Genomic DNA, 25765 nt, shown 5'->3' on the forward strand with positions numbered 1-25765 from the left:
GTTTCTTTATTCACGCTGACTCTGAATTTCTTCTTCTTCTCCACTCTACTTATCTACATCCTTGTCATCTTTCAAGGGCTTATAACTTGCCTCTTTCATGGAGTCTTCTGCAGTCATTCTAGCCAGCACTGTTTTCTGTTTCTTTTTTATTCCCATTGCATCTAGAATTGGTACCACATGGTTGCTCCTTAACTTATTCCCCAACTTGGTTATTAGCCTTTGTGATCAAGGACCATCCTTTAGGATGTGGGGGGGTCTTTGCCATCTCACTTAAATAATGTTGAGTGCTTGCTTTGGCAGTGTGAATACTAAAATTGGAATGATACAGAGAAGATTAGCATGGCCTCTGTGCAAGGATGACACACAAAGTCATGAAGTACTCTGTATTTTTAAACCATATGGCCTCTATGAAACTGCCATTTTTGTAAGTTAAAAATGTTCAAATATTAATCGTTGTAAATAATTGCCCACTGGAATCTTTTCTTATTCCCCCTCAAGTTTCAATTTCAAGCACTGACTTCTAAGATTGGCATGTCTCCAGCCACGTACATTTGCAAAAAGTCAGATTTGCAATGTAATATGTCATGGAGCTCATGCTTGTTGAAGAGAATCTTTGATAGGCTGGACACATTCATTTTAGTAGGAGGCAGAGGTGGCCTAACAGCAAACTCTAAGTTCAGGATCTAATTTTCATAGCCTTCAAGGATGAATGCAATATAAACTGTGTAGTAGATTGTGATGTTCATTCCAACTAGGAAGGCAAGCATTTGTACCTGCTATCTACAAGGCACCAAATAATGCATGTGTCACCATTGCTATAAATTGTCCTCTTCCAGGACCTAACTATTTGGGTAAAGAACCTACAGTTCCCATCACCACCTATGTATGTAGGTACAAACATAAATTAGTCCAAATTCTAATTTTCTCTTATTTTTCTTTGTGGAAAAACAGATAAGAAAGATCAGTAAAGGAAGATATAAGCAATTAATGTTACAGTTCTTCAATATACTAATTTGAATTAAATGTACTAAGAAGCAAAAACTATTAGTGTTGAGACTATCATGATGAAGCTTTTGGTTTTTTTAATATATTTTCATTTTTATGCATAAAATCTTAATACATAGAATTCCATGATGTCATCAGGCATTAACAATCACTTACCTTAGAAACCAACTCTTTTTTTCTAGGCTTAACAGGGTTTGTATTAATGTATTGGCCTAGTACTGGGCCCTACTAGATGCTCAATAAATATTTGTCTAATCACTATTAGACATTTTAAAATATCTTTTGGCTGGGAACAGTGGCTCACACCTGTAATTCCAGCTCTTTGAAAGGCCAAAGCCGGAAGATCCCTTGAGCCCAGGAGTTTGAGACCAGCCTGGGCAACATAGGGAGAACCTGTCCCTACAAAAAATGGAAATTTAGCCAGGCATAGTGGTATGCACTTATGATCCCTGCTACTTGGAGGATGACTCAGGAGGATTGCTTGAGCCTCCTAGGATGTCAAGGCTGCAGGGAGCTGTGATCACACCACTGCATTCCAGCCTGGGTGACAGAGCAAAACCCAGTCTATAAAAAGAAAAAACATATTTCAGTTTATTTTTATTTCTGTGTTAATTGTTTAGAACCAAGAAAATATGAGTACCTTAAATTCTGTAAGTAAAGAGGAAAATGTCTTTAACATTGTAGGAAATTAGGAATTAAGTAATTGCCCTTCATACTGGTAATCTTGATATGTTGAAGGAAGTGACTTGTTATAAGATAGAGGCCAGGTATGGTGGCTCATGCCTGTAATCCCAGCACTTTGGGAGGCCGAGGCGGGCAGATCACGAGGTCAGGAGTTCGAGACCAGCCTGACCAACATGGTGAAACCCCATCTCTACTAAAAATACAAAAATTAGCCAGGCGTGGTGGCTCATGCCTGTAATCCTAGCTACTCAGGAGGCTGAGGCAGGAGAACTGCTTGAACCTGGGAGGCAGAGGTTGCAGTGAGCCAAGATGGTGCCACTGCACTCCAGCCTAGGCAACAGAGTGAGACTCTGTCTCAAAAAAAAAAAAAGTAGAATAATCAGTTTTTACTTGAGCCAAAGACTAATTGTAATTATACCCTTTGAAAGGATAAATTACCCTTGTGGCAGGGACACAAACCAAGGTGACAACTCTATGGAATGTTCCAGAGCAGTTGTTCTAAGTCCCTTTAAGAGTCAAATATACTGAGAAATGCTTCCCAGGGAACAGGACTTATTCTACAGTGAATAGACAGGTATTTTCTTGTCCAAGGGAACTTGTGGCTGACTTTTAAAAACCAGTTCTCCGCTCCTCCGATTGAGATGACCTGTTTTGACCTTGATGGTCTCCCTGTCCCCCCTTTCTTTCTCATTTGTGCTGAGAACACAGCTCTTGGTGTAGTCTACGTGCAGAAACACAGTGGTGCCTTCTGTCATTGAAGGCTGCTCGTCAGCACATAGTTGTTCTATGGTCTACATCGCACAGGCTTAGAGTAATAATGGGAATGTGTGTGTTCCCAGTCCTTGCTGATGTAACAGAGAGCTGGCTGTCTTCAGTTTACCTTTGAGATGACTTCAAAACCTAGCTCTTCTAGTTCTCAGATGTAAGGCTGTAGTCAAATGCAGAGAACTTCACTTCCAAAATTGTGTAATTTTTACTTGTCCTGAGCCTGACTTTTTACATATGGTCTGATTTCACATGGCTCTGGCACAAGTTTTCTTGACTGAGGAGGGGAGGGGAGAGAGAAATCAGAAGTAGAGATGGACAGTACATCCATTCACTCATTTCAGAAATATTATTTGAGTGTCTGTTAACAGCACTGTGATTAACAAAGGAGCCATGGTAAGGGAGAGACAATATGAAAAAATAGTAGAGTGATAGATGCTATCAGGAAAACAACTAATGGGACAGGCTTAGTCAGGGACATCCTTTCCAAGGAGTCATTAAGCTGAAGACTGATGATAACAACCCCAGATAAAGGAGTAGGAGGGGAGAGAGGTTCCAGGCTTAGGAAAACTAGCAAACTATGCACGTGTTTGTTAAAGGATTGCATGGTACTAGAAATTGAAGTTATAAATAATTCCTATGGTTCTTACTGTCTCAGGGTCTCCTTAAATATCAAAATCAGTTTGTAAAGTCTAGTGTTACCTTATTTGAACTTCAGGGCAAATGACTAAAAGGGACAAACCTAGAGCAGGTTTTAATCAGTTAGTATATTTTCCACTGTAGGTATCAGAAGACTCAACTACAAGGAGATTCGATGCACAGGGTTTACTGACTTATGAAACAAGTCTGGGGTAGGGTAGTTCCATGGTAGGTTAAGACAGTGCCCCCAGAACATTATCAGGGCCCAGGTATTCTCCATCTTTTCAGTCTATCATCATTGGCACATATGGGTTCTCCTCTTACAGTTATGGAGTGAACAATGCCGCTTTTGACATTGCATTTCTGACACAGTGATATCCAGTGAAAGAAGAGGGGCATTTCTTCCTTCTGTTTCTTTTCAGAGATGAGAGAATTTTAACTAGAGCACCTCCACCCTCTGACTACCCCCCACTCCCCCAGTCTCATTGGCCCAGGCTATATCGCATGCCTTTGGCCAAACTAATCACTCTCGAGGGGATTGAGACCATTTAAATTGGCGTACATTAATTACCCCCTGAGTCTGGGGAGGGGGATCACATTTCTATAAGCACATTGAAGGGTGAACACTCAGCAAAATTAGGAAAAATTCAGCAAGGAAACAAAGGGGAGTGGCCAAGAGGAAAGAACGGCTGTTGGGAAGACCAGGAGCACAGGCCTCAGGAGTGCATGGCATCATGACTTAGGAGGGACGGTGGCAGAGTCTTTACAGGATCCTCAGAGTTTCTGCTGCATACTTAGTGACTGTTTTGTTCCCAGCACTGGTGGGTGAAACCGTGAACCCAGTGTTTAGGTACATTCTTAGCCTTACTTGTGCTTTCTACTGTATCAGTGAAGTGACATGAGGCACACAGTGCCTTGACGCTTTGGCAGTAAAGTTTTGTTTGTTTTATTTTGTGTGTGTGTGTGTGTGTGTGTGTGTGTGTGTGGTTTTTTTTTTTTTAGACAGAGTCTTGCTCTGTCGCCCAGGCTAGAGTGCAGTGGCGCGACCTCGGCTCACTGCAACCTCTGCCTCCAGTGTTCAAGCAATTCTCATACCCCAACCTCCCAAGTAGCTGGGACTACAGGCGCCCACCACCACACCCAGCTAATTTTTGTATTTTTAGTAGAGACGGGGTTTTACCATGTTGGCCAAGCTGGTCTCCAACTCCTGACCTCAGGGGATTCACCCACCTTGGTCTCCCAAAGTGCTGGGAATACAGGCGTGAGCCACCACACCCGGCCTACAGTCAACTTTTTAAACTTTGAAATATCTTATCATGAACTATGTAATATAAATAAGGAAGTATATACAATTTATACGTATACCTTAATAAAATGAAATTCTTATCCATTTCTAGTACCTTTGAAGCCCCCATTTGACCCTCCCCAATTGCATCCACTACTCTCCCTGAGAGGTAACTGCTACCCTGAATTTCTGAGTTAATCATTCTCTTCTCTTCATGGTTTTACCATGTATGTATGCTCCCCTCAGTTTCTTTCTAAAACTTTTGCATGTAACACCTAGAGAACTTGTTAAAACACAGATTGCTGGGCCCCAACTCTGAATTTGTGATTCAGTAGGTCTGGAGTGATGCCAAAAATCTGCATTTCTAACAACTTCAGGTCATGCTAATGCTGCTGGTCCAGGGACCACACCTTGAGAACCACTGCTGTAGCAGGGGGCTGTTTTGCTTTTGCCTGTTTATAAATACAAGTATATCATATATATTCTTACGTGACTTGCTTTTTTTCACCGGAACTTTGTTTGTGAAGTTCAGCTTTGTTGATATGGGTAGCGATAGGTCAATTCATTTCCCCATTGCTTAGTATTCTATTTCTCATTAATTTTTGTCCACTGCCCTATGAGGGAAGAGGAAGAAAAATAGGAAGCAACTTGCTTAAGGCACCAACAGAAGTGATTCTGTACCCCTCAAGCATCCAGCACCAATGACCCTTGGCTCACACAGCTCAGGTCATTGTTGCTGCCTTTGGAAGGAAAGAGGCAGTGAGATATCACCTGTCCTAAGAGCCCTGGGCTCACCAGAAGTTCAGGAGGCTTTGAGACACCAGGCACAGCAGGACCTGTAGACCTCCCAGAGCCCTCTTGTATAAAACAGACCTCAAATAACATTGGCCTACCCTAATCAAATCAGGATATAAGGGGATGGAAGGGAAGGTAACAAACTTAATATTGATTTCAAATGGGCTAGGCACTATTGTTGAATAATGATTACAAAGCACTAGAAGACTGAATAAAAGTATGATAGAAATACGTTCTCTTTCAACCTCTCAACATTCATATGTGGTATATATTTGTTTAAAACTTGCCCAAGGTCACAAACTTAATACGAGATAGAGTCAGATTTTAAACCTAGCTCTACTTACAAATCATATCATTCTTTCACTTTATGCTGCCGCCTCGCTAAGACTAAAATGTAGGCCTTCCCCATCCTTGGCATCTACCTACCCACTAAGGCATACTCCCCTAATGTATGTGAACCTTCTCTGAAACCTGGATCCAATTAGTGTTACCTGAACCAGCTTTCATGGTTCTTTCCATCATAGTTGCAATAGATGTAGCATAAAAAATAGTGGGAGTGACATGCTGACACCTTGCACTGTCTTTGTTGGACTTGAACGTTTGACTTGGATTTATATGCCTAACAACTAACTATACTGCCTTGTGTTTTTATCCTGCAGAGGATTTCCAAAGAAGGCCAGTAGAACTGCTAGAATAGCCTCCGATGAGGAAATTCAAGGCACAAAGGATGCTGTTATTCAAGACCTGGAACGAAAACTTCGCTTCAAGGAGGACCTCCTGAACAATGGCCAGCCGGTACTGATAGATGTGGGACCTGGACTTGGAATGTTAGCTACCCACATACCTTTCTTCCTTTCCTAAGACTTAGGTTCTTGATATTTGTCCACAACATCATCATCATTATTATTATTATTATTTTTGAGACAGGGTCACACTTTGTCACCCATGCTGGAGTGCAATGGTGTCATCACAGCTCACTGCATCCTTGACCTCCCAGGCTCAAACAATCCTGTGACCTCAACCTCCTGGGTAGCTGGAACCACAGGCACATGCCACCATGCCTGGCTAATTTTTTATTTTTGTAAAGACAGAGTCTCCCTATGTTGCTTAGGCTGGTTTCAAACTCCAGAGCTCAGGTGATCTGCCCGCCTTGGCCTCCCAAAGTGCTGGAATTACAGATGTGAGCCACTGCACACAGCCACATTATTTTATTACCCTTGAATCTCAACATTTCTCTTGATATTAGGATTTGAATCCAAAGACAAAAGAGAAAACGAAAGGCCTTCCTTCTATTCAGTCTTCACTGCTTTCTCCTATGCATAAAACCTTTCTAAGAGTGAAGAGAGTAAGTGGGAAAGAAAGGAAGAAGGAAGGGCAGATATCTGGTTGGGAGAGGAACAAATGAGCAATGCCAATGGTATTAAAAAAAAAAAAAAAAAAAGGAACACAGGGATTCCATTCTGGCTGATAGGGTTGGGGAGGGATGGAGAAGGTGCGCTTTGGAATGGTTTGTATCTACCCAGAAACAGCGAACTGCAATGAAAGTATCAAAAAGAGAATTTGTTTTCCATGGTATGTACTACTTACACACACACACAAATCTACTAGAGAAACCATTGGGGAAGTTCTGTTCTTTTCTCCTACTACTACTAGATATTAATTCAGCATCTGAAAGAGTAAAGGCTGTTCCAAAATCTTGTTCTGGTTTGTTAGAGCAAGATAACTGAACTGTAGGAAAAAATAATTATTTTACAGCTGCAGAACTGTAGAGTACCTAAATAGATTTGGTAAAATATATAGATAAGATGTTTTCTCCACTGGATTTAAGTCTTTCCTCATCAGTTTTTTTTTTTGTTTTTTTCATCTCTTTTGTTGATGCTATCCTTTTAAAATACTCTTTTCTTTTTAAAATACTATTTCCAGAATATTTTAAGGGGATGGGAAAAGCAAATCTAGAAAATAAGACTTACCAGGTAAAGGAGAGGAACCTTCTGTAGCTTTATTAAGGAATTGTCACTGGAAAAATTTGCCTGGCTCTTAAGTACAAGACAAGGATCTTTTTGTATAAAATCTCCCTTTCAGACACCTTTTTAAGAGTAGAAAGCTCTCTATAATTATGTTTTCTGAGAATTTTAATTATCAAACATTGATAAGTAAAACTGTGAGAACAGACCACACTTGAAAGCTGGAGAGCAGAGGAGGGGTGCTGAATGCTGATTTTAGTTATTAGGGTATCTTAATCTGATTAAGAAAGATTAAAATTTGAATGAAGTTTTGTGTTAGTTACTCATTTCACTGAGTATAGAAGATTTTCACAAGAGGAAAATATTTTCTCCCTGAAATAAGTGATTGCATGTGTAAATGTACATACTCTGGAAGTTTTCCCTGGCTCTGTCAACTAAATCTTTTAAAAGATTAAAATAAATACATATGGGAACTTTTTCAAGCCAGGTAAGGCATCACTCCAGCTTTTTTTTTTTCTTTTTGGCTGTCTATGTCAATGTTCCTTATGAACTAAGATTCTCTTGGTTAAGGTAAGACTTCCTTAAGCTATTGGTCAACCCACATTATATATATTGTATGTATATTTATATTCATCTGTTTAGCAGTGAATAACATTCACAGTAAGTTCCACAGGTATCCACATTTGAGAGCTTAAAATGACAAGTAAGGTTTCCCTTTTTAGAAAATGGGATTCTCAACCAACTTTTTCCAAATATTATATATCATTCTCTTTCTTATCTTTGGTGTCTGTAGACACGGGCTTTTATAGCCAGATGGCATAGTGACTTAGAAACAAAACTGTGAAGTATATTTGGCTTCTAGTGGTAGCAGGTGCATTCTGGTGAAGGAATAGATATGAAATTGATATTTCTGCTTATAAGGAACAGAGTGAAAATCACTCCAGGCCTGCCTTTGATGTGTTACAATTCTCCATGAAAAGATTAGGGAAGCTTTTTAAGAGATCAGGTATTTAAGACTCTCTTTGAAAATTGAATTCACTGATTTTTTAATAGGTGTGAGAAAATTAATTTAATAACATAGGGGACTCAGATGCTTCATGCCGCCCTCAGACTCCTACCTCTGCCTCTTCTTGTCCTCTGACCTTTCTTTATTAAGTGAAATAATTTGAACTGCAGGACTGTTTGTCATTTGGCACTTGACTTGTTTCACTTCCCGGTTTCAGCTGGGATTGAGATCAGCAATTACTGGAAATTGTAAATTTACCCAACATATTTTCCTGATTAGAGAGCTTCCAATCGAATTTGCACTTATATTTAGAAGTTTGGAAGTTTATCTGAAATAATTTCTGTACATTTTTTAGATTCTGCCTTACCAATTATTCTCTATTTCTAATCAAACACTTGCTTATAAAATGCTCCCAATGAGGCAGGTGGTATCTGAAAGTTCCTTCCAGACCTGTAAGTCTAAGGCACTTTAGAATGAGTATTCAAGAGCAGGTATCACCCCAACAGTCACACAAAAATGCCGGCATTTCTTATGTATAAGAATGGCATAGGTAAAACGGTTTGGGCCAATTCCAAAGTGCTAGCTGCGAGATGCAAGAACACTACCACTTTCTTTGCCTGATGGGCAAGCAGTCTGCTTCTGAGTCAAGTCAACTGAGGCTGTTAGCTTTGGCAAGTGTCTTGTGTAATCCTGTTGCTAATTCAGCCATGTGTATCATTCTCTGTGGATTATAATAGTTGCCGCCAATCCCCTACATTACACAGCAGCCTGGGAAATGCTCTTAGAGGTAAGAACCCCATCACTGCCAGCTCATCCAAATCTTCCTTTAGCTAACATTTACTGAGCACATACTGTTAAATGACTGATAGAATTATTTCCATTAGCGATACCTGTTCTTTTTTTAGTCAGTTTATTCTCCTTTTGAGTATCTTTGTTTTTTCTTTCAGTCAGTATTAGAGCTGACTTGGGTGTTCTGAAGCTGATGGATGGCTATAAAAATAACATTTCTTTTAAATTGTATTTTGCTGTTTAAATATCTTTTTTTCCATGTTTTTCATTAAGGACATGACAAATCTTTTCTGTGTGGTTTCTGCCTTGTCGCTTATTGCTCACTTTAAATTTGTGCTATACCAATTGGTGGCTCTCTGGATTAGGCCATTAGTACTAGAAAGGGAGGTAAAAAGGTAGAACAACTGAAGCAAGAAGAAGAAATATGCAGGTATCTGAAGCTGGAGAGAGAACACTTACAGAAAATCATGAAAGTGTCTTGTTTTTTACTCTTTTTCATAGGGCAATACATATTTGTGATTTTTTTCTAATTTTGTATTTTTTGTGACTTATGTTGTTTAGAGGTTAACATACGAAGAAAGAATGGCTCGTCGACTGCTAGGTGCTGACAGTGCAACTGTCTTTAATATTCAGGAGCCGGAAGAGGAAACAGCTAATCAGGTACCATGTTGCTCTGGACTTCTTAGGGTAACATTTATTCTGTCCCCCTTTTCCATCTTCCTTATGGATACTGTTCTTGGGATGAGTTCTGTGGAAAGTAGAAGGCAAGTCACAGAAAAGCAGTATTAATATCATCAGTCAACCTCACAGCTAATTTTTATTGAGCACATACTATGTTAAGTGACTGACAGAATTCCTTCCATCAGTGATACCTGTTCTTTTTATTCTTCTTCTTGATTATTCTCCTTTCCAGTACCTTTCCATTTTCCTATCCTATGTTTTATGCAAAATAATTTTGTGTGGAGAAACACATTTTCGCTGACATTGTCTGAAATAACTAGTGAATATTTCCCATTAGAGTTGGCCCTTGAACAACACGGGAGTTAGGGGGACCAACCCCAAGCACAGTTAAAAACCCACATATGGCCGGGCGCAGTGGCTCATGCCTGTAATTGTAGCACTTTGGGAGGCTGAGGTGGGTGGATCACGAGGTCAGGAGATCAAGACCATCCTGGCCAACATGGTGAAACCCCGTCTCTACTAAAAATACAAAAATTAGCCAGGTGTGGTGACGCACACCTGTAGTCCCAGCTACTCGGGAAGCTGAGGCAGGAGAATTGCTTGAACCCGGGAGGTGGAGGTTGCAGTGAGCTGAGGTTGTACCACTGCACTCCAGCCTGGCAGCAGAGTGAGACTTCGTTTCCAAAACAAAACAAAACAAAAAACACACATACAACTTTTGACTCTTCAAAAACTTAACTAACAGCCTACTGTTGACCAGAAGCCTTACTGATAACAAAGAGTTGATTAACACGTATTCTGTATGTTATATGTATTATAGACTGTAGTCTTAAAGTAAGCTAGAGAAAAGAAAATGTTACAAAGAACACCTTAAGGAATAGAAGATACATTTACAATTCATTAAGTGGAAGTGGGTCATCATAAAGGTCTTCATCCTCATTGTCTTAAATTAGAGTGGTCTGAAGAGAAGAAGACAAGGGGTTGGTCTTGCTTATCTCAGGGGTTGCAGAAGAGGAAGAAAATCCATATATAAGTGGACCCATGCAGTTCAAACCTGTGTTGTTCAAAGATCAACTGTTTAGTCTTAATATCTAGTCAAAATAAAATAGAAAATATTATCTCTTTATCTTCTTTCACATATATACAGATGCTCTTCAACTTAGTATGGGGTTATGTCCTGATAAACTCATTATAAGTTGAAAATATTGTAAGTTGAAAGTGCATTTAAGGCGGGGCACAGTGGCTTACGCCTGTGATCCCAGCACTTTGGGAGGCCAAGACCGGGTGGATTACCTGAGGTCAGGAGTTCAAGACCAGCCTGACCAACATGGTGAAACCCCGTCTCTACTAAAAATACAAAAATTAGCTGGGTGTGGTGGCGTGCGCCTGTAGTCCCAGCTACGCGGGAGGCTGAGACATGAGAATCGCTTGAACCCGGGAGACAGAGGTTGCAGTGAGCCAAGATCATGCCACTGCACTCCAGCCAGGTGACAGAGCGAGACTCCATCTCACAAAAAAAAAAAAGTGCATTTAATACACCTAACCTACTGAACATCTTAGGTTAGCCTAGTCTATCTTAAATGTGCTCACAACACTTACATTAGCTTACAGTTGGGCAAAATCATCTAACACAAAGCCTATTTAAAATAAAGTATTGGATATATCATGTGATTTATGGAGTCCTGTACCAAAAGTGAAAAGCAGAATGGTTGTGTGAGTACTCACAGTACCGTTACTACCAAATGCATATTGCTAGCACAAAAGTTTCACTTAAGGAAAATTGGAAATCTTGCTGCATTCTTATTATTTCTATTATTAGTCTTCACATCTTTTTTTCTACCATTACAGGACATTGGTTCTCCTCATGCTTCTGTAGGGAGTCCTCTGGATGGTCAAAAGGTTAAGCTTTTCACCTTTCTTCTCCTTCCAGTCTTTCACTGTGTCTGTTTTCTTCTGTTCTTCCTGTTTTACGTGTGTTTCTATCTTTTCTGCCATATATTAATGATAATGACCAGTGTCTGTTTCATTTAATATCAGATACACAAAATTACTGCAACATGAGTTTTCTTGTCATGTATTTACCAGCTTGAATTTATTTATTTATTTTTACTTTATTTATTTATTTATTTATTTTGAGATGGAGTTTCGCTCTTGTTGCCCAGGCTGGAGTGCAATGGTGTGATCTCGGCTCACTGCAACCTCTGTCTCCTGGGTTCAAGCGATTCTCCTGCCTCAGCCTCCCAAGTAGCTGGGATTACAGGTGCATGCCAACATGCCTGGCTAATTTTGTATTTTTAGCAGAGATGGGGTTTCACCATGTTGGTCAGGCTGGTCTCGAACTTCTGACCTCAGGTGATCCACCCGCCTTGGCTTCCCAAAGTGCTGGGAATACGGCATGAGCCACAGTGCCTGGCCTCCGACTTGAATTTAATTGTGTCATTAGTGGATACTCTGAACATTAAATCAAGAAAAATTTTTCATGTGTTATATATACCTTTCTATGGGGAACAAAAGTGCTAATTCTTCAAGGGATTAATTTGATAGTAATTAGATGAAGCAAAACAACTTGTGGTATAACTCTTGCAGTTTTATTCATACTGTCGTATTTCTTCCCTCAAACCAACAAACTTGTTTTTTAAACACTGAGTAACTTCTTTAAGAGAAAACATAGTTAAAATTATCTTTCATTTAATATTAAATAGGGAATATTTACATAGACTCCCTTGTCTTCATTGCACTTTTTTGTTTTGGAGGCAGGGTCTCACTCTTTTGCCCAGGCTTGGGTGCAGTGGCACAATCACGGCCCACTGCAGCCTCGACTTCCCAGGCTCAAGTGATCCTCCCACCTCAGCCTCCCAAGTAGCTGGGACAACAGGCATGTACCACCATGCCCAGCTACTGTTCTTTTTTAATTTTTTGTAGAGATGGGGTCTCACTTTGTTGCCCAAGCTGGTCTCAAACTCCTGGCCAGAAGCAATCCTCCCACCTCAGCCTTCCAAAGTGTTGGGAATTACAGGCATGAGCCACTGTACCTGGCCTTTAGTGCACTTTGTAGGCAAGGAAATTGTAGGATCCACCTTAATCACCACAGGAATGTTGATGGGTTGTTTTTTTTTTTAAAGCAAAATTTTGGCTAGACTGTCAGTCCTGTTTTTTCTTCTAAAGATGGTGGGTTCCTAACAGCTGCAGAGCTGAGGAGGAGGCCCTTGCAAGGCAGGGATTGTTAGAGGTGGGGAAAAAAAAACAAACTTTTCTTTTCTATTATTCTTTTACTATTTTTTCTATTACCATTTTTTCTAGTACCATTTTTTCTATTATTCTTTTACTATAATTGTATATAATATGGCAGCTGCTTGCCACATGTACTATGTGGAGAGATGCACCACCCTGCATCAGCTTTTACCCTACAGAAGGAAATCAGCGTTCCATTATATTTTATTGTTATCAACAGTTTAGGAATACATAGCTTTGCTTTTGCCTTTTTCTTTCCTTCCCCTTGTTTCCCCTTGCCTGAGAGAAAAGAAGGGAAAAAAAATTCATCTTTCTTACCCCCCTCTTTTTGGATGATAGGACTTGAAGACAATCTGAAATACCACATAAACTCACTTCCAGATGTTTTTTGTTTCATATGCAATTGAATTGGGCTCAGACTGTGTTTTTAAGCTCTATGGTAAAAATATCACTGTCTTCTAGGGCCTTATTGGGGGGCAGGGATAGACTTGACACTTTGTCAGAAGGGATTGAGTCTGCTAACTTAAACTTTCCTTGATTCAGGAATACAAAGTCTCCAGCTGTGAACAGAGACTCATCAGTGAAATAGAGTACAGGCTAGAAAGGTCTCCTGTGGATGAATCAGGTGATGAAGTTCAGTATGGAGATGTGCCTGTGGAAAATGGAATGGCACCATTCTTTGAGATGAAGCTGAAACATTACAAGATCTTTGAGGGAATGCCAGTAACTTTCACATGTAGAGTGGCTGGAAATCCAAAGCCAAAGGTGAGCTGGGAGATGGAGGCTTTTTAAGAGTCATTCTCTGAGGAAAGGTTTAGCTTCCAAAATATAGCATGCCGGTAGGAGAAAGAGATACAAATGATCTTTCTCAATACCCACGATATAAAGGGTTTTAAATATTCTTAAGTTCTGGGCCATCTTCAGGAGGCATTAGAAACCAAAAAAAGGTGGTGGGGGGAGCGGAGTTTGGGTTTGAAGAATAGAGTAGAGAATAACTAACAGGGAGATCTTCACACACCTATATCATTTATTCCTCATTGTTATTCCCAAATCACAAATAACTAAACTGAGTTCTGTGAGGTGAGTTTCCAAGGTCAGAGAGCTGGTGAGTGGCCAGGCCTGCATATGAACCCAGTGCTCTGTACCATACAGACAAGTAATGCTCACCACTGGTTGTAAAAACTTCCAATCTTTAATCAAAAAACCAAGGCTGCTTATATTAATATTTACAGAGGGAGGTGGGGTGAAGAATATTGTTTAGAATGGATAATGACAAATTCTGATACCATGCAGGACTAGGATGACCTGGATGGGAGCTCTCTCCATACAAACATATGGAAATGCTGGATAAGGAGCTGCCCTATCTTTAAAGGAAGGACTAGAATAACTGTTTACTAGCCCAGCAAGGCAGTAAACAGGAGTACACTTTTCCCTAGAGCTTGAGTGAAAAGAATTAAAAAAGGGAAAAAATTAAAACCCCTAAACTACACTGTCACATGATAGGGAGCCAAAAGCTGAGAAATGTGAAATTTAGTGCTGGATGATTAAAATTCTTAGAAGCAAGCAAAAAGTTGCCTTATATAAAGGTAATAATATGTGAAGAAATAACCATGAGGAGAGTTGTGTTAGGCCGTTTTTGCATAAAGGGATTCCTGAGACTGGGTAATTTATAAAGAAAATAGGTTTTATTGGCCAAGCATGGTGGCTCACGCCTGTAATCCCAGCATTTTGCGAGGCCGAGATGGTGGATCACCTGAGGTCAGGAGTTCGAGACCAGCGTGGCCAACATGGTGAAACCCCATCTCTACTAAAAATACAAAAATTAGCTGGGCATGGTGGTGGGCGCCTGTAATCTCAGCCACTTGGGAGGCTAAGGCAGGAGAATTGCTGGAACCCAGGAGGTGGAGGTTGCAGTGACCGAGATCGCGCCATTGCACTCCAGCTCAGGGCAACAACAGTGAGACTCCGTCTCAAAAAAAAAAAAAAAAAAGAAAAGAAAATAGGCTTTACTGGCTCACAGTTCTGCATGGTATACAGAAGTGTAGTACCAGAATCTTCTCCTGGTGAGGCCTCAGGAAGCTTACAATCATGGTGAAGGCGAAGGCGAAAAAGGTGAATCACACAGCAAGAGTAGGAGCAAGAGAGAGAAGTGGTGGAGGTCCCAGACTTTTAAACAACCAGATCTCATGTGAACTAATTGAGCAAGAACTTACTTATCACCAAGGGGATGGTGCTAAACTATTCATGAGGGATCCACCCCCATGATCCAGTCACCTCCCGCCAGGCCCCACCTCCAACACTGGGAATCCCATTTCAGCATGAGATTTGGAGGGGACAGACATCCAAACCATATTAAGAGTCAATAGTACAAGAAACAGAAAAACAGAAAGCCAAGTATTGCACAATATTGAACAATCTTAAGTAACCTCTAAAATAACTTTAAAAAGATTGAAACAATTTTAAAAAGAATGGAAACTATAATGAAAGAACAAGATAGTACCAAAAAATACAAATTTATAAAATAAGCATAGAGCAATGTACTCAATGAAATAAAAAGCTTAATAGTGGCATAAAATGAAAGAGGGAAAAGTGATAAAAAAAATACCTGACACTTTTAGGTGTTAATTTCCTATAGCTCCATGGCATTGTTTTGTTTTCCCACCATGGCAAGTTTTACCATCATATTCTTTTCTTAAAACTGAATTGCAATGCCAAAGTCAAAGATCAAAGAAAAGAGCCTTGAATTTTCAAACCCTATATACTTCCTAATAAAATGGGATTTTTAAAATAAACTCCATTGTTATAGAAAACTTTTTACAATATTCTTGGCATAATCTGCGTTAACAACTGTGTATTCACAACATGTTATCAAACGCATGTATTAAAAATAAATTTGTAGTTTATGAACGAAATTCAATAAGGAATTATATCTTGAACTTCCAAGATATTCACAAAAAGATTCCATATTACTTTCAAACCTTACACAAGGCTTAAGATCACTGATCAAATTCTAAGATTATTGATTCTTATAGAATACTACATTAACATGAAAGATGGGCTTTTGTTTTTAATATGACTGTACTTTTTTCCTAATATAAATTTAAATGTTTTACAGCTAGAAGGGACTTAATTGTTTAAACTTTTCATTGTTAAATGTTATTCTTTCATCCCTCCTTCCTCTCCCTCAACCTTCATTCTCCTTCTCATTGTTTTCTTCCCTCTCTCATTTATTAAAGGTCTACTTTGGCATATGCCATATAAATTACATTAGGATTGTTAAAGTATGGAATATTCATGTTTAAAGAAATACATGTTTTTTTAGGCTTATGTTTTAAAAATATTTTATTCCTCCCTTGACATGCTTGTTCTAGTTGAGCCATAGGAAGACTGAAAATAATTTCTGATTTACCCTGTTCTCATGCTTGTGCCCTCCCGAATTTCTCCCTCCATTAGTAGGCTTGATAAAATTTTGGAAATATTTCTTAGATCTTATTTGAAAGTTGTATGCCAAGTATAATGGAGGTGAAAAATATGATTAAAGAAATAACTCAAGAACTGGCATTGTGGCAAGAATGCAAAAGGGAAGAAATTGTATACTTATTACAGCTTCTTTTTTCCATCAGAAATAGTCAACCATAGCCAGGCACAGTGGCTCACACCTGGAATCCCAGCACTTTGGGAGGCTGAGGCAGGCAGATCTCTTGAGGTCAGGAGTTTGAGAACAGCCTGGCCAATATTGTGAAACCCCATCTCTACTAAAAATACAAACATTAGCTGAGCATGGAGGCGCACACCTGTAATCCCAGCTACTCAGGAGGCTGAGGCAAGAGATTCACTTGAACCCGGGAGGCAGAAATTGCAGTGAGCCAAGATCACACCACTGCACTCTCTAGCCTGGGGGACAGAGCTAGACTCATCTAAAAAAAGAAAGTCAACTACTAAAAAGTAAAATAATTATGAAGTATGATACTTTACATAATTTAAGTTTTACAACTGAAAGTTATTAGTCTAGTTGGTGATTACTTTTTAGATTCTAGAGTTTAATACATAATATAGTTTCTGTAAATTTGGAGCTACCTGAAAAATACGAGTTTGAAAAGTTAGAGCAGTCATATCCTGATAATTCATCCATTTATTTAGTGCTATATATTTCTGGTCTTTTCCTTTCTTAGAATGCAGGTTTCAAAAAGATTTTTCAGATTCAAATACTTTGACAGACAGTTGAATTTGAATGTCAGTTTATGTTACCAATTTACATACTGATTTATATTAAGGAAGAAGTTTGTTTTAACAACTAAAGGGTCTAAAGTATATTTGTTTTGTTAGGAATCAGGAATACTTTTGGCTGCAAGGAACAAAAAATGACAACAAAGAACTTGCTGTGGCTTAAAAAAGGAAAGGTTTATTTGCTTATCTAATAAGTCTGCAGGTGGGGTGATGTAGCTATTAATTCAGCATCTCAGCCATGTTAGGGCTGTTGGCACTGTGATTCATTATGATGGGCCTATCTTTCAACTGTGTTGTTCATAACTTAAATCGAAAATAATAATGAACTTAGCCAGGCATGGTGGCTCACACTTGTAATCCCAGCTACTCTGGAGGCTGAGGCACGAGAATTGTTTGAACCTGGGAGGCGGAGGTTACAGTGAGCCAAGACTGCACCACCGCACTCTGCACTCCAGCCTGGGCAAAAGAGCGAGACCCTGTCTCCAAAACAAAACAAAACCTTAGAACTCGGACATCCATGGACAACTGGTTTTGTTTAAAAGTGAGGGAAGGAAGGAGGACCCTTTGGACTACTTAAAAATATTGTATTTAATCAAAATTTACTTTTATTTTTTACATTGTTTCTTTTGAGACAGGGCCTCAGTCACCTAGGCTGGAGTGCAATGGCATGATCCTGGCTCACTACAGCCTCAACCTCCTGGGCTCAAGCAATCCTCCTGACTCAGCCTCCCAAATAGCTAGGACTATAGATATGCACACCACCACACCCAGATAATTTTTTCATTTTTTGGGTCTTACTATGTTGCCCAGGCTGGTCTTGAATTCCTGGGCTTCAGCAATCCTCCTCAGCCTCCCAAAGTGCTGGGATTATAGGTAGGCATGAGCCACTGTACCTGGCCCACATTTAATTTTTTATCAACCCAAGTTACATATCTGAAAATTATTATACTTTTCAATACTACTGTGTTTTCTTTAACATAATGGGGATAGGTGAAAAACATTTAACCTTTGATCATATGCTTCCTGGCCCAGAAATAAAGCAGTAGTATTCCACCCATCACCAACCCTTAGTCATCACCTCCCTCCCTACCAACCTCTTTTATTTGTCAAACACAATTCAGTGAAATGATTAGAGTTTGGGGTCTGCTTTTGTTCTCCAAAACAACCTTTTTACCTTTATTTTATAAACAATACATTTTAATTGCTGGTACATTTGAAAAAAGAAAGAAGCAAAAAGAAAAATGGCCTTCATAGAAGGCCACTTCATAGAAATAATGGCATTCTATGAATGCCATGAAGTAATGCCACTTCATAGAAATAATCATTGCCAAAATTCAATATATCCCTTCATATAAATAATATATGAATGTAAGTGCAATATTTTTAAAAACAAAAGGAAGATATATAATTTAAAAACTCAAATAGAATTTAAATTGTTACCTGCCTTTTTTCAGTGAAAAATCAATTCCTTAGTCAGGTATTTGGTTTAACATTTTAACATGAAAACTCAGATCAGCTCTGCAAACCACACTGTTACTATTTTCAGTTCTCCAAATAGAGTAGGAATACACAAACTCCTAATCTTTAATCTTTGTTTCTGTTCACAGATCTATTGGTTTAAAGATGGGAAGCAGATCTCTCCAAAGAGTGATCACTACACCATTCAAAGAGATCTCGATGGGACATGCTCCCTCCATACCACAGCCTCCACCCTAGATGATGATGGGAATTATACAATTATGGCTGCAAACCCTCAGGTAAAGAAGGGTATAGGTCTGGGCTCAGTTCTTTGTCTAGTGCTTACAGGCATTTGATTGGACAAAGGAACTATTTAAAAGGTGAAGTTAAGAAGTTTCTTTGATTTATGAAACTATTTTTCCAAATTCTACATCCATCTTGGTTTCAGAGGATAGAAAGATTCTTTGTTTCATGAATACTTATTTATTCCATCAGGTGTTATTCTACTCCTTCCACAAATATTATTAAGGGTCTAATATGTACACACTTTCTATGTGGGTGATGGGGTTGCAGTGGTAGACTGGACAAAGTCCTATGGTAAAAAATAAGCAATTTACAAATAATATAACTTCAGGTAGGATTACATGAAGAAAATAAAGGAGAAAAAGAGTGAGTGGCATGCATAGGCTGTATAAGAAAAACTCAACAAAGTAAAATATTTTAAAAGAAACACATCAGTGGGATTTAATGTGCAAATGTAGACAAATGATAATTTTGATAGCATTCAGGTTTATCAGTTTTCATCAAAATGTTTTCTCTTGTATTTGCCTTTAGACTTAGGGTCAAAAAATCAGTTGCCTTCTTAGAATTTAATAGGAGTCTGCTGGGTATCATGTTGCCAGTTCGAGCCTGCAAATTCTTTTTTATTATGTTATACATTTTAGTCACTATGCTGGATATAGGGGATACAAAAATGAGTAAAAAGTTATTTTGTACCTTAAGAGCTCAATGTATGACAGGTAGTTTTACTAAAGTCTGCAAAAGTAGTATAAATAACACACTTTTAAAAAGAAAAAAAAGGCATGGTAAAATGAGCAGTTTTCTCTAGAAGTCATCTTTTTAGAATCTCTGATCTATTTATATCATTCCATATTATTTCTTTTGAAGAAAATATTTAGCATTAGAAACTATATAAATAATTTTAATGACACTACAAACTTTTAATTAAAGTTTCTGGCCCAGGTGCAGTGGCTCACATCTGTAGTCCCAGCACTTTGGGAGGCTGAGGCAGGTGGATTGCCTCAGCCCCGGAGTTTGAGACCAGCCTGGCCAACATGGCGAAACCCTGTCTCTACTAAAAATACAAAAATTAGCCAGGTGTGGTGGTAGGCACCTGTAATCCCAGCTACTCAGGAGGTTGAAGCATGAGAATCACTTGAACCTGGGATGCGGAGGTTTCAGTGAGCCAAGACTGCACCACTGCACTCCAGCCTGGTTGACAGAGTGAGACTTTGTTTTTTGTTTTGTTGTTGTTTTTTTTTTTTTTTTGAGATGGAATCTCGCTCTGTCGCCCAGGCTGGAATGCAGTGGCGCGATCTCGGCTCACTGCAAGCTCCGCCTCCTGCGTTCACACCATTCTCCTGCCTCAGCCTCCCTAGTAGCTGGGACTACAGGCACCCACCATGCCCGGCTAATTTTTTTTATTTTTAGTAGAGATGGGGTTTCACCATGTTAGCCAGGATGGTCTCGATCTCCTGACCTCGTGATCTGCCCGCCTCGGCCTCCCAAAGTGTTAGCATTACAGGTGTGAGGCACTGCACCCGGCCTGAGACTCTGTTTCTAAATAAATAAATAAATAAAGTTTATTCAAGGTTTATTATATTCTAATATTCCATGGTCATATAAATATATTTTTCTGCAATAATATTAAGATCAGAATGAAAACAGATTATCCAGCTAATCAGGTTGTGATAGAGCACAGCAAACTCTTCACTGTTAATGAAAAGCTTCTATATTAATGCACATTCTTAAAGTTCTAAATGTTTTAATCAATGAATACATGACCATCACCCTGAAAAAGTCTAAATCACTATTAAGAAGTTGCATTTTAATGTTTGTGTTCATATTTGATATATATGAAGAAACAAAAGCGGAACTTGCTTTTTTTTCTTTCTTTCTTTTTTTTTTTTTCTTTTTTGAGATGGAATCTTGCTCTGTTGCCCAGGCTGGAGTGCAGTGGCATGATCTTAGCCCACTGCAATCTCCACCTCCTGGGTTCAAGCAATTCTTCTGCCTCAGCACCACCACGCTCAGCTAATTTTTTGTATTTTTAATAGAGACGGGGTTTCACCTCAGGTGATCCACCTGCCTCGGCCTCTTTTTTCCTTATTATATTTTCAGTGCATTTCCTTGACATTAACAAATTCTAGCTTTTAGTTTAGTTTTCTGCCTGTTTAAGAAAATGGTGGAGAACTGACAAAATCCAAAATTTTTCTTCGTGTTGGGTCATTTATTCCTCTTTTGCCCTAGAAAGGCTGGGGTATATTATGGGATGGAATTATCTGTGGTCCTTACGTATTTGCCAACACTGGGAACCTGCTATTAATTTCAAGGCATTTTTCTTAGCATGTTTTAAATTGTTATTGGAATAAGCCATTTTATAGAACAAAAGAACATAAACGTAAAACTGCAATTGTGAGTCCGCTTAGTGTCTTCCTCAAATTATAATAATGCATTTTTACATGTGGAAAAGTTCTCAGTGAGGAAGGACTGACTCAGTGCTCATGGCCAATGGCAGTGTGCAGAGTTTAAGACAGCAGGCCAGCCTTGGGGGTCAGTAGTCTCCAATCATTTAAACTCTCTTGACAAATTATTATGAAGTCACTAGATGAAGGTGAGCTGCTGAAAATCTCCCTTGGATCATTCCATATTACATACATATAATATCACATTGTACCCCACAAATATATACAATTATAATTTGTCAATTAGAATAAAAAAGAAATTTTTATTTATTCATTTAGAGACAAGGTCTTCCTCAGTCACCCAGGCTGGAGTACAGTGGCATAATCATGGCTCACTGCAGCTTAGAACTCTTGGGCTCAAGCAGTCCTCCCATCTCAGCCTCCCAAAGCACTGGAATTACAGGCGTGAGCCACTGCCATTAGCCAAAAATAAATTTTTAGAAAATAAATGTAATCTTACCCAAAGCCCAATATATAATGCCAAAAAAAAGAAACCCTTGTTAACATAGGAAAAAAAGGAAAGGAAGGAAATAAAAAAGAAATGTTACTACAAATACCAAGATTGTAGGGCAACACTGATGATACTGAAAAACCTAGGATGAGGCCGGCAGGCCATGCAGTACAGGGGTTATGAGCATGAACTTTGGCATCAGGCAACCTCAGCTGGAATTCTAGCTCTGCCACTCACTACCTGTGTGACCTTAGCAAGTCACTTAACTTCTCTGTGCCTGTTTCCTCCCTCGTAAAATGAGGATAATAATAATAATAATAATACAGATTTAAATAGTACATGTAAAAAGCATTCAGTTTACCTGGCACATGCTATGCTTTCAATAAATGCTAGTTATTGTCATTATTTTAATTCAGAGACAGTAACTACCCCATCTTAAAGCAACAGGCCTACAACAGAAGCCTGTGGAACCAGATGTAAAGGATCAGTTCTGTGTCTAGGTACTCCGTTCCCACAGTACTGTCAGAAAGTAAGCAAGTCAATTTGGGATGGAATTTCTACCCAGTATGTTGTTGCTGTGTGGTCTTCTGACCTCCTGGCTTTTCCATTTTATCACCTCCATGGGAAAGGACTTAGGCAGCAGATGTGGCTGTGCCACAACTGCCACAGCTGTGGGCTTGGGTGGAGGAGCTGTGAGCTAGAGAACGGCCACACCCATAGCACAGCTGACATCAGCCACACATGAAGCTGGGAAGCTGCTCTCTGCTCTCAGCACCCTCAGGGCCAAGAGAAGCCCCAAAAGACAGTGGTTACTGCCCTCATTCCAGGCCCCAGAATTCTCTGCTTTGCAAATCCCAGGCTGAGCCCCATGGTTAACCCTCTCTGGTTCTTTGCTCTACCCTTTGGAGAGAAGACAAAGCAATGAGAAGTGGACCAAGAACAGCCCTCCTAATAGAATATCCTATCCAACCTGTGATTTCAGCCAAGGGTAAAATAACTACTCTGGGTCTATCAAAAGGAGAAAAAAAAAAGATTCAAAGAACCCAGAGCATCACAGTAAACAGACCAGTTTCTAACACTACCTATTATAGTATTCCAACCAACTCCAAAGATCAGTTGACACTCCCAACATCTTAAGGGGTAGAGCTAAGAGTCTTCTTTACCTAAATAACCCAAGACAGGCAAAAGGAAGGGAAACTCATGAAGTCTAGGCCTCAGTGTGTAAATGTATATATCCCACTGAAATTGCTGTGAGAGAATTTTGATATTTATGCCACTTAGCAGTAGTAGTATTTGTTCCAAGTTTCTGAGCATGTTGCCTAGTTGATTTTAATTCCAAGAGTAAAACCCCTTCTTTTCTGTCTTGGGGGCTTCAGTAACTGGTATGTCCAAATATGGCAGATATAAGTTCTGTGAGTCATCACTTAAAAATTGGAGTGAACTTCACTATCCATTAGAAAAACAAAGTGGCATTTAAACCATGACCAGTGACACACCATTTTTCTACCTAACTCTTGGCATAAGTTACCATTTGTTGCTGTAAGGATGCCATTCTGGAAATGTTTAATGCTCTTAGAATCTCAGCTTTACAACATCTATTACTGTATATTAAAACTTTTTTCTTATAATTTATGAATTAAGACATGAGTTTAAATAGTCATGTCATAAAAGGCAGTGAAAAAAAATTCAAAATAGCTAAATCTTTCAAGATATAGTAATCCCAAAAGCATAAAGTGTAGTTGACAGAAAACTGAAGTTGACTCCTTACTTCCTTAATGCCCTTTAGTTACCTTAAATTTTGAAATTTTAAAGTTATTTGGGTTTAGAAAAAAAAGTATTTGGGTTTGAAAGGGAGAATACATGTATGTTTTCTAGTACACTGTAGCCCAGATGATATGAAATAACCAAGGAAAAGAGGAAGACTAGAGTGGAAAAATTAGTTCAGTAATGAAACACAGACGGTAGAGCTCTCCTGAGCAGTGGAAAATAATTACAGAAAGCAGCCAAGAGAAGGGTGAGAACCAAGGAGGGAGGAAAATATTAAAGTTCAGCAGAATATTTTATAGAATATGATATTTTTCCACCTGGGTTAATCTTTTGGGAATTAGAAAAACATTAGATATTGTTGACTGCATCCAAATTCTACTTGGGATACAACACACAGCTCTAAACATATACTGGGCTGTGTATCACACTCGATGTGTGTAGCTCAAGCAATTCATAAGAGACCAAAGCAATCACATAGTTTAGCAAAATAATGAGTGACTGTGCAGTTACACCAAAGAGAATGCCAAAATGAGGATCACAAATACAGTTTATTTTAGACTCTAATCCTATCTTTAAGAACAACTACATCTAAACACGAATGTTTTACTTTGTTTTGTTGTGTTGCTAAGTTACTTTGTATTGCACTTGGATTTTGGAATGGCTATTTTGCAGTCTGATGTTTCCTCAAACTGCATTATGTATACAAGTGGCAAGCTTTTATGAAGACCTGTGTGCCACAAGTTAAATTTCATAAACTCTGAAATATAAATGTTATTTCCATATTACATAAATAATTGGCCTTGCACAAGGTATGAAATAATCTTTACTAGCTGGATGTTTAATACAGAATCACTTTAAGAATTCAAACTTATTTGTAATATAAGCTTTAAACTCTGTGGATTATTTTGGAATAGAAAAGTAACACACAACTGAGTTAAATATAAAATGTTAGTTTGTTGCTTGTGTTTTGTTTTAGCATTATAAGGTTTCCTGGCTCATTTCAAGCTTCACTCTAAACATTCCCTTCCATTATTCTTATGTTCATAGTAAAGCAGATAGAAATGAGAAAATTAATAAAAGCAAATGCAGCAGCATTAATGTGCATCAGAGCCTACTAACTATGATTACCAGGGTTAATAGGCATATTATTATTAAAATCACATTGCTAATTCTATATGACCTTTGTCAAAAATAGTATGTTCAGACTTAAAAACCTGAATTTTCTATTATGCACATGGAAGGCATCTTTTCAAAAAAGCTTCACTGAACTCTGGGGGTTTTTTTCCCCCAAACAAAAACGACAAAATTATATAACTTCTTAGTTTGGATGCTCTCTAAATGCTCCTGGTTATGTATTGGTTAGTAATATATTTAGCCAATAACACTGTATAAATCAAACTAATAATTCTGCCTCCTGAAGACCACACCTTCCCCTTTCATGTTCAGAAGTGCAGGTTGGTATCAGAATAGAGAGATTACAAATGATAACTATTCCTTTTTCTTAAATTTGGGAAGTTAAGGAAATATTCTGTGGCAATATTTGTATATATGGTTCTAAGCAGTAGCAGCAAAAACCCTGAAAACAGTGTAGAAATGTGTGACCTTTCCAGAGTAGTATGCCAACCTGTTTACTTTTTTTTTTTGAGAGGGGAGGAAGAGGCAGGCTAAGCATATCAAGGATCTGTTTAGAGCTGAATAGGGCATATTTCCTCCTCCACATCAAATGCAGCCATCACACTAACAAGTACATTTCAGTATGATTGTGCTTAGCACCTTTCAAGCACCAGCAGAAGTTAAAAAGGCTAATCTGCTTCCCACATAGTCTGCCTCCTATGCCAAAGGTATTTTGTTTTTCCTTTGGAGTAAATTACATTCTAATACCAAGAAAAATAAAATTCCATTAAATTAACAATTCTAAAGGATGCCTCAAAACTGGTTATTATAATTATATCCATAGTGAGTGCTACAATAATTTAACATTTTGAGCATTGGCTTCATGCAAAACACAATGCTGCCAGGTGCTTTACAAGTATTAATGCCTTTCATCTTCATAAGAACCCATTAGGTATTAATTATATGGCCTTGTTTTACAGAGAAGGAAACTTAGAAAGATTAAGTTACCTGCTTAAAGTCACTCACCCGTAAGGGACAGCAGAACTGGTTTACAAACTTAGACTGATTCCAGAGCTACTGAATGCCATACGAAGGTATTTAAGGCTCATTCCAGGATTAAGAGCATTAAGTGGCAGGGGAGATATTGGTTAAATATGAAAG

General features: G+C 38.7%; 2 protein-coding genes and 1 non-coding gene across 7 annotated transcripts in view; 2 read left to right on the forward strand and 1 right to left on the reverse strand.

Annotated features, from left to right (window-relative positions):
• PALLD (palladin, cytoskeletal associated protein) overlaps positions 1-25765 on the forward strand; it is a 423408-nt gene that overhangs the window by 380131 nt on the left and 17512 nt on the right. For 2 of the 3 annotated variants that reach the window (XM_063603981.1, XM_034959389.3), the window contains 5 exons: positions 5833-5968; positions 9494-9592; positions 11462-11512; positions 13388-13609; positions 18679-18828. In XM_063603981.1, the coding sequence (XP_063460051.1) occupies positions 5833-5968; positions 9494-9592; positions 11462-11512; positions 13388-13609; positions 18679-18828 (658 nt within the window). The remainder of the gene's footprint in view (positions 1-5832; positions 5969-9493; positions 9593-11461; positions 11513-13387; positions 13610-18678; positions 18829-25765) is intronic. The other variant, XM_034959390.3, reaches the window with a different exon arrangement.
• On the forward strand, positions 287-391 carry LOC112439631 (U6 spliceosomal RNA). The gene has a single exon (XR_003027889.3). It is a non-coding gene; the product is annotated as a U6 spliceosomal RNA (small nuclear RNA).
• The window catches only part of CBR4 (carbonyl reductase 4), a 130949-nt gene continuing 114584 nt past the window's right edge, over positions 9401-25765 (reverse strand). The window contains exons 5-6 of one of the 3 annotated variants that reach the window (XR_010112055.1): positions 10508-10667; positions 9535-9680 (exon numbers count right to left, since the gene is read on the reverse strand). Coding sequence is in view for 1 of the 3 variants with exons in the window: in XM_008975255.4 (XP_008973503.3) it covers positions 9589-9680 (92 nt within the window). In the remaining 2 variants the exon portion in view is untranslated. Of the gene's footprint in view, positions 9681-10507; positions 10668-25765 lie in introns of all 3 variants that reach the window. The other 2 variants (XM_008975255.4, XM_034959395.3) reach the window with 2 other exon arrangements.

This window comes from Pan paniscus, chromosome 3, assembly GCF_029289425.2.
Source record: "Pan paniscus chromosome 3, NHGRI_mPanPan1-v2.0_pri, whole genome shotgun sequence".
Taxonomy (NCBI): domain Eukaryota; kingdom Metazoa; phylum Chordata; class Mammalia; order Primates; family Hominidae; genus Pan; species Pan paniscus.